At 43.9% G+C, this 15,964-nt stretch overlaps 1 protein-coding gene across 1 annotated transcript in view; it reads left to right on the forward strand.

Annotated features, from left to right (window-relative positions):
• The window catches only part of LOC138955610 (uncharacterized), a 16,528-nt gene extending 1,466 nt beyond the window's left edge, over nucleotides 1–15,062 (forward strand). The window contains exons 2-3 of the mRNA XM_070327179.1: nucleotides 11,438–11,523; nucleotides 13,810–15,062. Of these exons, the coding sequence (XP_070183280.1) occupies nucleotides 11,438–11,523; nucleotides 13,810–14,094 (371 nt within the window). The 3' untranslated portion in view covers nucleotides 14,095–15,062. The remainder of the gene's footprint in view (nucleotides 1–11,437; nucleotides 11,524–13,809) is intronic.
• Nucleotides 15,063–15,964: the final 902 nt, after the last annotated feature.

The raw sequence follows: 15,964 nt of genomic DNA on the forward strand, positions 1-15,964 counted from the left end.
GTCGGAAGCTACACGGTGAAAATAGAGAAAGAAAAACACGATTCTTGACTTTGATAGGCTTTTTCTGCTCGTAAACCCACATTCTTCTACTCGTCACAGCATGCCCCATTATTGCGTGTAAAACACCAATTACATTTGTTTTGAATAAAACTCACAAGTTTACAATAAGAACTTAGAGACCTGTATCAATAAGGCATATCATACTTAGTTTGACTTTTGCAAAACTAAGGAATTACACATTTAACTGAATCAGTCAGACAGACGGAGACATAGAGAGACAGACAGAGGGCAAAACAAAATCTGAGAAAGAAACCCCTTTACATTTTTGTTGTTGAAATAATTGATTACTGACACCTATGTCAAACTATGCCCCAGACCCCCACCAGAGACTTTGCTTTTGCAATTCAACAATACATATATATGTGAGGTATTGTCCGGATCCAGCTTTAAAATCACCAGAAATCTCCGTGTAGAGTGGGTTCCTCAAAAGCGTCCAGTGTTTGCTCAACAGGTCTCTACTAGATTTTAATCGAAGCTCTCATTTGCATATGAATCTTTGGAAGACGGCATTGCAAAGTGCGATATGTTTAAACAAGAACCAGCCGTCGGTTCTCATAAAAAAAAAGTAGTTCGTGTTTGTTCAATGTGTCTGAACTAGTTTATATATCCTTACAGCAACCGGCACGGTTGGCCTAGTGGTAAGGCGTCCGCCCCGTGATCGGGAGGTCGTGGGTTCGAACCCCGGCCGGGTCATACCTAAGACTTTAAAATTGGCCATCTAGTGGCTGCTCCGCCTGGCGTCTGGCATTATGGGGTTAGTGCTAGGACTGGTTGGTCCGGTGTCAGAATAATGTGACTGGGTGAGACATGAAGCCTGTGCTGCGACTTCTGTCTTGTGTGTGGCGCACGTTATATGTCAAAGCAGCACCGCCCTGATATGGCCCTTCGTGGTCGGCTGGGCGTTAAACAAACAAACAAACAAACAAAATCCTTACAGCACAATCAAACAAAAACGAAAAATAAAAACTTGCAAACAGGAATGGTTGATTTCCCCACCAGAATGTACCTGTGATAGGGTTTTTTTCAGCGCACCGTGAATAAACAATAATTTCGTTGCGAAATCTATCGCCGTTATTATTTTCAGTTCTTTTCGAAATTTTTATTTTACCACACAAACGCAAGACCTCCGGTTAAGAGTTAGCAGAAATTGCAGCCAGCCCTTCATATGATAACGATCTGTTATTTGGCGTATAACTGGAGACTGCCTACGTGTGTGCAGTAACTTTACGCAATTCAACGCGAAAAACGTGCTGACCTAAATCACAGAAGCAGGCAGAGGATATCACAGTTGCTGGGCCTTTCTCCTTTCAATAGTTGTACTGCTCTTGTTCAGCCAGTCCTCCGTTTCTTAGACGCTAGATTTGGCGAGTGTGGCGATTGTCCTCGCGAGGAAATCTAATTTAGCGAGCTGAACTGAACTGCACTGAACTTTATTTTACAAGGACGCATAAACACACACACACACACACACACACACACACACACACACACACACATACACACACACACACGTACACACACACATACACACACACACACCCACACATGTATACACACACACGCACGTATGCACGCACGCACATACACATACACACACACATACACATACACACATACACACATACACACACATACATACACACACACATACACACACACACATACAAACACACATACACACACACACATACACACACACACACACACACACACACACACACACACACACACACAAAATAAAATAGGAGAAAAGATCGAGCGCTGTAGATAAACAAGGTGTATTCTTCCATGCAGATTGCGGACACTTCGCTTGAAATTTTGTTGTTGTTGTTACTTTCATTATTATTTCTTCTAAAATGTGCCGGTCAAGATACCCCGCGTGCAATGTTTCAACACTCATGGCTGGCCCAAATGGTAGTCGCCTTTCTACACAGTCACCACTGTATATGTGTGAGTTTAGATAGAGCGGACAGCGTCAGATAAACTCTATTTAAACGAGACAGATTAGCCGCGGGTGGAGGAGGAGGATGTTAGATACTTGAGGTAGGCCTAAAGGGATCAGTGTTGGCAGGTAGGGAAGAGAGGGTAGAAAAGCAGGATATCAACACTTAGGCCCGTAATTAGAAAGAGAGGGGAGAGGAGGACTTGTGAAAGTCAAGGAGAATAGCCCAGCCGCAATGTCCATGTTGCCGGGGGGCTTGCACGTGTGATGCATCAGCGGGGGTCTATAAGAACGGGAGAGCAACACATTGTGGTCAGTCCTTACCAGCGCGGCGCAGCGGGCATATGCCAACTATTTCTTACTACAAAATGGACTTCGAATTTGGAGCGTGGGCAACAGATCTGCCTTTAACGGTGGTTAAAGTTCTCCAGGATGAGGAGTTGAACACCCTCAATGTGCTGAGAAATGCGACTGCCCAGGATTTGGAGGGCCTGGGTCTCAAGCGTGGCCACTACGTAGCGCTGAGAGTAGCAGTGGCGGCCCTGCAAAAGCGAAGCGGGGGAGGGCCACTATCCCAGCGGGTGACTGAGGAAAAAAGCGTGGAACCACTCCAGGGACTGTTAGGCGGCTTGTCACTGCAGCCAACAGGTGAGACCTCCTATCTCTCCATTCTGGATTTTGTGCCGGGGTCGATGGCGGCCGAGGAAGAGGTGACACTCGGGGGAGGTGTCATCCTAAAACTCAACCAGAGACCAAAACTTGACAAAGTCTCCCCCTGCCACTGGATTGTGGCAAACGCACGCATCATGGCGAAGTTGAGTGCTGAGAAGCCCGGGTTTGACTCGACCGCCTACCTCCGGTACACAGAGATGATAGGCGAGCTGGGGGCCAGATACTTGTGGCAGTCGGTGCTTCTGTACGACGACGAGTACAGAAGGCGCCAGTCGTCCAGCGGATTCAAGTGGGGAACCCCCAACCCCCACCTGTCCACGGTGATCCTGCGGGACCGGCTCCAGCATGGCGTCCAAGACAACAAGGGCGGCAAGGCTACGACGGCCAGCGGCGGTTCCCGGCGACCAGCGGGACCCAACGGGAAGGAAGTGTGCTTATTGTATACCAACAAAGGCGACTGTCCCTATGGGTCCCGCTGCAGATTCCTCCACGTCTGCGACACCTGCGGCATGGGCCACCCCGGCAAGGACCACAAAGTGACAGCTACCACCTCCCCAGCCTAGGACACAGCGCAACGAATTGCCGACAAAACGGTAGGCCCCACCTTCAACAGCCCGTTCCCTCAGCTAGATTCCAATAAGTGCGAATTTCTCGGAAATAGTGATTCCATTAATGCTAAATTTTAAATGTGGCACAAGGTGCTAGAAGGCGATCACGACAAAACCTTTTTATTAGATGGCATAAGAAACGGTTTCCGTGTAACAGAAGAGAGTAGGGCAGGCGTACTAGACGTAGAGCAAACAAACCATAGGTCATCGAACGAACACCATAAAGCTGTGGAAAAAGAGCTATTAGATCAGATAGAAAAAGGTTATTACATTGTAGCTAGTAGAAAACCAACTGTGGTAAGCGCTATCGCTGCGATTCCCAAGGATGATGGCAGCATCAGGTTGATCCATGACGCTAGCAAACCCACAGGTAGGGCAATGAACGACTATTCTATACCTGAGTCAGCTAAATTTCAAACCGTATCTGACGCGTGCGCCCTAGCGAAGACAGGGTATTGGTGTGCAAAAGTAGACTTGCAGTCCGCCTATCGGTCAGTATGCATCAGTCCGGACGATTATTGTATGACTGGGCTGAAATGGCATTTCACAGGTGAAAAGAAACCTACTTATCTCTTTGACAGTCGGCTGCCTTTTGGCAGCAACGTAGGGCCATCACACTTCCATCGCCTGTCGCAAGCTATTCGCAGATGCATGGCACGGAAAGGCATGCCAGGTGTGTTAGCGTATATTGATGATTTTCTTCTGGTAGCAGCTACCAGACAAGAGTGCAATGACATGTTACTGTCTTTAATTAGATTATTGAGGGAACTGGGTTTCAACATTAGCTGGAAGAAGGTGGTGGGGCCTACTCAACGTATCACGTTTCTCGGTGTCGACATCGACACGCGAAACAACACCCTGTCACTTGGAAGTGACAAGTTGCAGCAACTGCGGCAGCGACTCCTCCAGATCCGAGGAAAGAAGCGCGCGACAAAAACTCAGCTACAAAGCATAGCGGGGTCCCTTAATTGGGCCTGTCAGGCTGTCAGAGGAGGAAAATTCTTTCTGCGGCGGATACTGGACACGATTAAACCCCTTCAGCAGCAGCGACACAAAGCGAAACTATCTGGCGAATTTCATAAGGATGTACAATGGTGGCTTTCTTTTATGCATGTATTTAACGGCACAGTATATTATTTTCACAATGCAAAACAGCATGTTCATGTAGATGCATGTAATATTGCAGCGGGTGCCTTTTGGCAAGGTGACTGGCAGTACACCATCTTTGAAAAAGACATGCAGGCAGCAAAGGAGCTACATATTAACTATAAAGAAGTGTGCGCTGTGGTGCAAGCAGTGACACGATGGGCTCCGATGTGGTGCGGACAAGAAGTGATTATTCATACCGATAGTACTGTCGCAAAAGCTATCATTAATAAGGGCAGATCGACTAATAAGTATGTGAACAGTCTGCTCCGTAAAATGGCGTGGGAATGTGCAAAAGTGAACTGCAAAATCGCGGCGATACATGTGGCTGGTAGTGTAAACATCATGGCTGACACAATTTCCCGCCTCCATGAGCCCAGACGGCGCGAAGACTTAGTGCGTCTGTTGACATTCTGGCACCGGGGGAGACCCCCCGACATCAACCTGTGTGACCATATGTCTGACCAAGCCCTGTTGTTCCTTGTTTTTCAGACCAGCAGCCCCCATTAGGGGCGCAACTGACGGCAAAGTGTTGGATTACAGAGCAAGTGCCTTTTCTGATAACACTAGGAAGACTTACCGCATCCACCTTACCTCGTATTTACGTTTCTGTGCGGAGATGGACATAATGCCAGTGCCTGTGAACGAGCAGACTGTTGCGCAATACGCAGCGTACCTAGCCCGAGGTTTGAAACCGTCCTCCATCAAGCAATACATCAACATTATTCGCATTCTTCATCTTGAAAGCGGCGTGCCGCACCCATTCAGGGACTCGTGGTACGTCCAGACAACACTTAAGGGCATCGAAAAATGCAAGGGGTGTGCCACTGATAAGAAAACCCCAATCACCCCTGAATTACTACACATAATAAAAAGCCAGCTGGACCTTGAGTGTAGGCAAGATATTGTGTTCTGGGCTGCGTGTTTGGTGCTTTTTTTCGGAGTTCTCCGGAGATCGAACTTGTTTCAGGACAACGGGAACTTCGATCCTTGTAAGCAGCTCACAAGAGACCAGGTGGTTATTCTGGGTACGGGCATGTCAATAACGCTCCAATGGAGCAAAACGATTCAGCGTAAAGAGCGCTCTGTTGAAATTAAGCTCCCGGCAATGTCACTCCATCCCTTGTGTCCAGTGTCTGCCGTGACCGCTGTGTTACCTTTGTTGGGGCCGATGGACCCCAAGGCGCAGGTCTTCCCGATGAAAGGATCAGACTTTAATAAGAAACTGCGCTTGACTACCGCTGTTGCTGGGGGAAACTTCTCCAGCCACAGCTTTCGGCGGGGTGGTGCCGCGTGGGCGTTGAGTTGTGGTGTGCCGGGGGAAATTGTCAAGGTGATGGGGGATTGGAAAAGCAACGCGTACTTAGGCTACTTAGACCAGCTGCCACAAAAAGATCATCTTATAGATCACATGTAGCCCAGGCAACTCCTTCATGTATAACATCACAACAATCCTAAACCTCCCACCTCTAACCTAGTATACTGTCTTTAGTTGGGCTGAATAACGAGTAGTACCTCTAATTTGGGACTTATCACTGCACAATGATATCTCTCATTGTCAGATGGTATTCTCTTGAATAAACTGCCCTCGTTATTTGCCCAAATCAATACATGACTTCGCTATGTGTGATGTATGTGCGCACGAGAGTGATTGCGTGTGTGTCAGGTGTATGTGAGTGTGTGCGCGCGCAGGTGTGCGAGTATAACTGTAAGTAATAAGAGGGAGAGAAAGAGGAGTGTCATTTCTTTGGGATTATCGTGTGCTCTTGATTTGCGCCGGGGGGGGGGGGCGATAAGTGAGTAGTTTAAGTGTGAGTTTAGATAGAGCGGACAGCGTCAGATAAACTCTATTTAAACGAGACAGATTAGCCGCGGGTGGAGGAGGAGGATGTTAGATACTTGAGGTAGGCCTAAAGGGATCAGTGTTGGCAGGTAGGGAAGAGAGGGTAGAAAAGCAGGATATCAACACTTAGGCCCGTAATTAGAAAGAGAGGGGAGAGGAGGACTTGTGAAAGTCAAGGAGAATAGCCCAGCCGCAATGTCCATGTTGCCGGGGGGCTTGCACGTGTGATGCATCAGCGGGGGTCTATAAGAACGGGAGAGCAACACATTGTGGTCAGTCCTTACCAGCGCGGCGCAGCGGGCATATGCCAACTATTTCTTACCCCCCATCCACCCCCGGCATCCACCGTTGTATTTTGTTAGCAATCCGTTGCATGATGTTTTTAATTTTGAGGCAAATGCATGCCTGTTTGTGCCTTCACTTGAAGTGAGGTTGTGCATGAAGCGACTCGAACCTTGTTAATGTTATGTAATCATTATTCACGGTGTTTAAATCTTTGAGTGAGGGCTCCTTGTGTTTGTTGTTAGTGTAACCAAATGTTTGTTGTTTTTTGTTGTGGACTTATGGGACTTATCACTGCACAATGATATCTCTCATTGTCAGATGGTATTCTCTTGAATAAACTGCCCTCGTTATTTGCCCAAATCAATACATGACTTCGCTATGTGTGATGTATGTGCGCACGAGAGTGATTGCGTGTGTGTCAGGTGTATGTGAGTGTGTGCGCGCGCAGGTGTGCGAGTATAACTGTAAGTAATAAGAGGGAGAGAAAGAGGAGTGTCATTTCTTTGGGATTATCGTGTGCTCTTGATTTGCGCCGGGGGGGGGGGGGGGGGGCGATAAGTGAGTAGTTTAAACAGTAATACCGCTGTTTCAAATACTTTGCAACACATGTAGCCCAAACAAAACATGTGTCCGTGTTCGTTCAAAGCAAACAACTGACTCGTTGTACGTCATTCAAAGAGAACGTTTGCACTATTAAAATGAACCACAGCTTCGGCCCTTATTCATTTAATCAACCAATTTTCTTGTGCAACAATTTATACCGGCTTCGCGTTCGTTTAATTCATTGGCAAAGTTAATACACTTACAAGCCGTACATGTTCATATGTTTAACTGTTGAGTTTAAGGTACATTATTAAACACAATGTCAAAGAGGCTTTATTAGAGACATTTTGAAAAATTGTGTCTGTGCATAGTTTTGGTTTCGTAAACTCCGGGTTCTGCCCACAGCCCTCTTTTGATTGGATTATTCTAAGCCCCCTAGCTTTTAATGTTTTCAGTTATAAAACATACCTTGGCCTTATGTTAACTCTTTTTGCATTTTGATAACATCTGATAAAATATATCCATCTAGATCAGGCTTAGACTCAGAAAGACTTGTATTTCGGCAACAGCACGATGACTGATGAGCGACTCAAGTCACGTAGCGAGCTATGCGGTTCGTAGGTGTCACGAGCTTTTGTCGAAGTAATTCGATGCTAACCCTGCAGACTTATGTTTTGCCACATTTAAAACACATTAATTTTTGTTGTTAACTGTGTGTTTCCATGTTGATGTGTTATGTACAATTAACACCCCCCTTTTAAGACACCCCACCCTACCCCCAATGTAAGACCTCTCCCCTTTAAAGGTGGTCGTCTACATTTTTGCTTTTTTACATTTAGTCAAGTTTTGACTAAATGTTTTAACATAGAGGGGGGAATCGAGACGAAGGTCGTGGTGTGTGTGTGTGTGTGTGTGTGTGTGTGTGTGTGTGTGTGTGTGTGTGTGTGTGTGTGTAGAGCGATTCAGAATAAACTACTGGGCCGATCTTTATGAAATTTGACATGAGAGTTCCTGTGTACGATATCCCCGGACATTTTTTTCTTTTTTTCGATAAATACCTTTGATGACGTCATATCCGGCTTTTTGTAAAAGTTGAGGCGGCACTGTCACACCCTCATTTTTCAATCAAATTGATTGACATTTTGGCAAATCAATCTTCGACGAAGGCCGGGGTTTGGTATTGCATTTCAGCTTGGTGGCTTAAAAACTAATGAGTGAGTTTGGTCATTAAAAATCAGAAACTTGTAATTAAAATTATTTTTTTATTAAACGATCCAAAAACAATTTCATCTTATTCTTCGTCATTTTCTGATTCCAAAAACATATACATATGTTATATTTGGATTAAAAACAATCTCTGAAAATTAAAAATATAAAAATTGTGATCAAAATTAAATTTCCGAAATCGATTCAAAAACTATTTCATCTTATTCCTTGTCGGTTCCTGATTCCAAAAACATATAGATATGATATGTTTGGATTAAAAACACGCTCAGAAAGTTAAAACGAAGAGAGGTACAGTAAAGCGTGCTATGAAGCACAGAGCAACCGCTGCCGCACCAAACAGGCTCGTCACTTTCACTGCCTTCTGCACTAGCGGCGGACTACGTTCAGTTTCATTCTGTGAGTTCCACAGCTTGACTAAATGTAGTAATTTCGCCTTACGCGACTTGTTTCAATAATCTTATGGTTAGATTTCGCTAAAAAGTTATGTCAGATGATGAATGAACCATGGGGAAAAAAGTTATAGAAAAAAAATATATGTAAAAAAAGATTTTATTTTTGGGTAGCGTGACTCACGCTTCCAATATTTTGTTTTCTGTTTGCTGAGAACATGTGCTTTGCCTAAAAATACTGACCAATCAAATTCATGTCACTATGCTTATTATTATTATTCTCTTTATTTATATAGCGCCTTATCCGAAGTTCAAAGCGCTTTATGCCGTGTGAGATGGAATTTTTTACACAATATATCACGCATTCACATCGACCAGCAAACCTCAAGCCTGTTAGGCGAATGTTCACCTTTCGCGGCCTTTATTCCAAGTCACACGGGTATTTGATGGACATTTTTATCTATGCCTATACAATTTTGCCAGGAAAGACCCTTTTGTCAATCGTGGGATCTTTAACGTGCACACCCCAATATAGTGTACACGAAGGGACCTCGGTTTTTCGTCTCATCCGAAAGACTAGCACTTGAACCCACCATCTAGGTTAGGAAAGGGGGGAGAAAATAGCGGCCCGACCCAGGGTCGAACACGCAACCTCTCGATTCCGAGCGCAAGTGCGTTACCACTCGGCCACCCAGTCCTGTATATAGCCACGCCCAAACAAGTGCAGCAACAGTTTGACACTGGAGCGCTGTCCACGCTTGTTTTTAAACGCACGAAATGCACGGGATTTGAGAGGAGTTTTGCGCTTGGCATTTTCCAAATAAGGATATCCTACTATGAGTACTACGCTGGAATACTACAATGAATTTTCAAACGGCTACATTGGCTTCGTCTTTCCTGATCGAAAGGGGGTGTATTGTTGATAATTGTAGATAATAGACTCTGCATTTTAATGGTCAAATGGCGATTTCGGTATAAAAATGTAGACAAGGACCTTTAAGGCTTGCTTTTGTAGACTTTCTGTTCATAACCTCTGTAAACATGACCCCATTTTAAGACTCCCTCCTTTTTAAGACCTTCACTTCTCAGATTGTTTGAGGTCTTAAAAGAGGGGGGGGGGTCAATGTACTAAATGTTGTTAACTAATGTTGCTTCTGGCCTCGGGTTCGGTGATTCATGTTGCTTCAGTGGTTGGCAAACGAATTCCGCAGTAGTCAATACCGAATCAGTGCCACGTGAGCTGCTTTAGTCAGTGTTGCAATTGCTCACCAATAATGCTTTGGAATAGAAATGAAGAGAGTAAAATCAAACGAAAGAAAGGAGAGTAAAAAAAATAAAACAAAGTTAAAACGAAAACAAAAAGAAAACAAGAAATTCCTCCGAGGTAGGAAAAACACCCCCGTTGGTCAAAGGGAAATAACCATTCTCACTGCCACCAACTGAGAAGGTTATTTCCCTTTGACCATTAATATGTCCCTCTATAAGTCCTTGTAGAATCTTAATCCACCAATAACTCCCTAACCGTGTGTTTGACTGGTCCCAATTTTTGTAAGGACCGTCTCAGGAATGTATAGAACCTGTTCACCAAGTTTGGTGACGATCGGTCCGTTCATTCTTGAGATCTATATGCGCACACAAACACACAAACACATCGACCGAATCCTATACACACCCCTATACCGGGGGTGTAATAACACCGCGCTGACAGGGCTCGAACACCTACGACCTCACGACTCTTACCGCAGTTCACTAACCACTGCGCTAGTAAGTGTTCCTTGCCATACGGGAAAAACTAAACTTGTTATGTAGGAAAATTCAGAGGCAAAGGCACCCGATATTGAACTCGGTACATTACAGAAGAGGAACTTTTGTTCTTATTTCTTTCTAGAGTATTTTTGGCAGCAGGATAACTTAACAAAGCAGACACATGTTTGGTTGTCTTTATAGAACCTTTTCTTGAACATATGGAGGGTAAAGACACTGGTGATTTTAATTCCTTCAAACCGGTGTCTTGCATGTGTGCCTTTGCTTGTCCTAAAGCTGAAGTGCAACAAGGGTCTGTTAGTGTTCGTTTGCTTCAGTGATTGATTTAGATCAGTCTATCACACGGTTTGATAGTATGCACGAGAAAGTCCTTTTTTTTTTTTTTTTTTTTTTTTTTTTCTTTCCCGTCTGGTAGATATGGTCTATTCTAAAGACAGTACCGGTACTTGTATTGCAAAATGCATTATGTTTGAACAAACACCAGCAATGACAGTGCACAATGCTGGAGGTACCTAAGGAAAACGTTGGGCAGGACTATAGCCAATACTCGTTCCCTAAAAGGCACGCGTTGGGTTTAACGACTACTGTTGTTGGTGTGATCATCTCAGTGTGTGCTCTTTTGTTTCTGAAGATTTACAGCACGAAAAGTGGTGTCTTTTTTCCTACGAATATGGAGTTCAGATTTGTTTTCATTTTGTACCTACTGGTCTTGGTTCCCTGTAAGTATAATGTTTTGCTATTCTTGTTTGAGCGTTGTTGTTGCACACACTGACGTGCACGTACACTGACGCGCAGACGAACCCACGCACAGAGACGCACACACACACACACACACACTTACACACACACACACATACACACACACATACACACACACACACACACACACACACACACACACACACACACACACACACACACCATTTATTAACGCTGAAATTGTATCTATTGTTTATAGATGCACTGGGTGCAACGAAGCGCTTTAAACGGGATGCAATGGATACCGCCAACCAGGCTGCTAATCAGGCATTTGACAATATGCAGGTGTGTGTGTGTGTGTGTGTGTGTGTGTGTGTGTGTGTGTGTGTGTGTGTGTGTGTGTGCGTCTCTGTGCGTGGGTTCGTCTGCGCAGTTCTATCGCGCAGTCGTTGAGAGCACCCTGTGTTTTTCTATCACGGTCTGGTATGGCAGCACCACTGAGAAGGAGAAACAGCTACTGGAGAGCATTGTGCGGACAGCCTCCAAAATCGCGGGCTGTGACTTCCCCTCCGTTGCCTCTATCTTTGAGTTGCGCTCAGGTCGAAAAGCAGGAAAGATTGTTCGCGACCCCTCCCACCCGGCAAACCACTTCTTCGAGCCTCTTCCATCTGGTAGGCGCTACAGAGCTTTGAAAGCCAGAACTAGTCGCTTTCGCTCTAGCTTCATCCCCCATGCTGTACTGACAACTCCTGTAGTGAAGACGTTGTAATATACTGTAGTTACAGGATTGGGGGGGGGGGGGTTCTTTTGTTACTTAGTCCTTTCACGGCATTCCATTACTGTTCTCATAACTTGTGATAGTGGAAATATGTGCAATGTGGAATGGTCCTTATTTCTAAGGTGCTGGAGTAGTTCTGTGATGGTAGTAGTTTTGTGCAATGCGACTCTAGGTTCAGGTGCTTGAGTAGATCTGTGATAGTCTGTTAATACTGTTGTTTTAAACTGTCTAACTGGCTAGATCATGATTATATAATTTTATGTGATGATCTGACTAAATGATAATAATTACGTGTACTACTTACTTTTAAATGGATTATAAATTTTAGGTATTGTTCTAGTATTCACTAATGTTGTATTGATATTACGGGCACCCCTTTTAAACTGATATGGTTTTTACCTTTACAAGGCGACGATGTGAATTTGTGATGTAGATATGTGGCTGGTTATGTGTGAGAATGTAAATAATTGTGTGTGTGTGTGTGTGTGTGTGTGTGTGTGTGTGTGTGTGTGTGTGTGTGAGTTGTGTCTGTGTGTGCATGACAGTGTAATGTACGTATGACATGCATGCATGGTGATGTGTGTCTGCATATGTGTCTGGTTGGTTTTTATTTTATTTTTACCGTGCCGTGCCAAGATGAAATCCTTTTGCAAAATTGGTGAATAAATATCTTGTATCTTGTATCTTGTATCTTGTATCTTGTATCTTGTGTGTGTGTGTGTGTGTGTGTGCGTGCGGTCGTGCGTGCGTGTGTGTATAATAATAATAATAAATGAGCATTTATATAGCGCAACATCATAACTTTACAATTATGCTCTTTGCGCTTGACACATTTAAAATTAAAACACAGTTATACAAGCATTTACATCTACATTCATAGTCAGCAACGCTTAATTAAAAGCATACACCATCAAACATACATTACAAAAGATTCTTCCACTAACTAAGTAATAAAAACATGAATAAAATAGGTAGTGAAAACAAGGAAATACCAGCTGAATACCCTTAATCAAACAGAACATGTTATCAACAATACTGAAAACAGCCCTAGATGTTTATATACATTATCACATTATCACTAAAACAACAAATACACTACATGTAGCCTACTGATGGACTGAGAAAACAAAATCAGGGGTTGTATTTCTTGAAGAGGTGCGTTTTAAGTGCTCGTTTGAATGCTTGGGGTGCCTGAGAGTGGCGGATGTGAAAGGGGAGAGAATTCCATTGTCTGGGTGTGCAGAAAGTAAAAGTGCGTTGTCCGTATGTTTTGGTTTTGGTGTGTGGAATGGTGAGGATGAGACAGTCAGAAGAGGCACGGAGTTGTCTTGCTGGAGAATAGACGGTGAGGAGTTCAGAGAAGTGAGCAGGTGTGTGTGTGTGTGTGTGTGTGTGTGTGTGTGTGTGTGTGTGTGTGTGTGTGTGTGTGTGTGTGTGTGAGTGTGTGTGTGTGTGTGTGTGCGTACTTGCGTGCGTGCGTGCGTGCGTGAGTGGGCGTGGGTGCGTGCGTTTGCGCGAGCGCGAGTGTTTGTATGTCTGCCTGTCTGTCGGTCGTTCTGTGTCTGTCTGTCTGTACCCGTGCCTATAATGTGTTTCGATGTGTGTGTTTGTGTCTGAGTCTTTGTGACTCTTTGTGTGCGTGTGCACGTACGACCAGTGCGTTTTAGCTGACCATGTCATCCTGCTCTAAAAATACTCCTTCTTACATACATGAAGTCAATATTTGACTAAATGTATGGCGGCAGAATGAAAAACAGGATGATACGATGGTGTATGTTTGTATATGGCCACTGTGGCCAAGATTGACGTTGAATTTGAAGTTCATCATTCTTGTGAACACTTTCTTGTTCCAGTCGAACTTCAACATTGGCCAACTCCCGTCCTCGCTCCAGGATATTGTATCCAGCTTCAGCAGCGAGCAACAGGAGGCCCTGAGGAATTTTGAAAACAACGAGAATTTCGTGCAAGATTATGCGAAGCTTGAGAAGGAGTATGCGGGTAACACCGACAGTAAGGAGTACAAGCAGGCTCAGAAAGACCTGTTCACCAGATACCTGAACGGCGGAGCAGGATTGGTGGTCTCCCTTGTCGCCCTGGTTGCTTCCCTTGTCGTGCAAGGGCTTGTGATGTTTGGATAGATCTGGATCGATTATAGAGGATGATGACGACGTTGACGGACATGGCATGAAGTCTTTTTTTTTCTCATTAGGAGATTTTGTCCTTGTTTTATTTTTTAATTAACCATTGAATACATCAACGACGGCAGCGCGAGTCTTATCTGGTTGTCTCCCTTGTTACCCTGGTTGCATCCCTTAATTGGCATGCAAGAGATGATAACTGTGGCCATTTCTACGAAATGTCATTGTGGTCTAATGTATTCATGTGCATCCCAAGACTGTTTTTCAATACGTTTCATCCGTTTTACAATATATGTGCTATCACTGATACATGTACTTCCCTGGACGTTTAGAAATTCAGCTTGAAGTGGGAGTCAGTGAGCACAGTAAAGTTTGTCTACAATTTGGTCCAACTTTGACTTCCCGTTTCTGCAATCAGAGGCTTCAGTCAACAAAGTCGAAAGTCGCAGAAATGGCCACAATTATTTGGATAGTGGATGACGTCTTAGGTTTGAACAATGTTTTATTCAGATACAAGTTTAAAAAGCCATGGATTGTATAATATAGTAAAGGTACACAACAAGATAAACTTATGATTGCGCTCTTAGAGACAAAATAATAAAGTGGCGGGCGATATTGAAAATTCATTATTCAAACCAATCAAAACAACATGACGACATTGTGGTTTTATGTTTTGCCTTGAAGTGTCCTTTCTCTCTGTCTTGTTGTTTTTTATATGTCGTTTCCTCCCTTTTGTTTTTCGTTTATTTCTTGTTGTTGTTTGTTTTTTTGGTGTGTTTTTTTTCTTGTTATATGTGATTGATTGTGTCAAGCAAAAAGCCAGCGTAATTTGCCGAAAAAAACTGCATTAATTGTCTCTTTTTTTTCTTTGCCCTTTTTACTTTTGTTTCTCTTCTTTTTATCTATTCATTTTGGTTTACCATATTAATATATATGTTCTGCGCGTTCTTAGAATCCGGTTTCATTCTAGAATGGACCGGGTCCAGGTTGGAATTCTAACCCTGCGCAAGTACAGGGGTGCCATTCTAGAATGAAACCCTTGTTGCTGGTCCATTCTGAGGAAAGTTGACATGCGTGAAGCATCGCGAGAGTGAATAAAGGGGGCCGTAATGTTTGTAGGTAAGACAGAGTTGTCTTCCCTTGAATTATCTCCACCTGCACCTTCCCTTTGATAAAATGGGGCTAATTTGTCTACCCCTGAAAAAAATCCTTTGGCGATCTTGCGATGTCATGTCATGTCAAGAAAGTTGACACTCCTGAGTACGCAATAAACAAAGGCAGACCATAGCAAGGGGGACTACCAGGGCGGTAATGTTTGCATTGCAGTTGTTTTTGTGATGAGAGCCTGTTGCGGCCGCTTGCAATGTCAGCGCTGTCTCCCTCTCAGAAATGTCCGGTTTTTTGACAATTTTTTTGACAGACAGACAGACAGACAGACGGTCAGACCGACTAACCGACAGACAGACCAACAGAAGGACAGAGTGAGTTATAGAGCTGTTGTCACAGGTTTAAAAAAAAGTTGACATTAACAAAAACAGAAATCAACAACAACTTTTGTCTGGTTTTATAATATTATGGGAAAACATTGAAAGCAATTCATAGTAGTAGTACTACCACAACAAATACTCTCAAAGGGGAATTCCATGCCTAAAAGTTTGACAGTTTTTATTTAATCTATCAGAATCCCTACCTTCCAAACTGTGATATGCCCACGTTTCAAACTCTTCATGTATATGAATAAGATTAAAAGTTACAAGCGAGATCGGCAAAACACTGTCAGTCCGGAAATTTCCGTTCGTAGCGATCAGTGCTGAGTGTCTCTCAAAATCGTAATCACTTTCAGAACATCACAATCCCAATTCACGATGTC

This window comes from Littorina saxatilis, unplaced genomic scaffold (genome assembly GCF_037325665.1).
Source record: "Littorina saxatilis isolate snail1 unplaced genomic scaffold, US_GU_Lsax_2.0 scaffold_1457, whole genome shotgun sequence".
Taxonomy (NCBI): Eukaryota; Metazoa; Mollusca; class Gastropoda; order Littorinimorpha; family Littorinidae; genus Littorina; species Littorina saxatilis.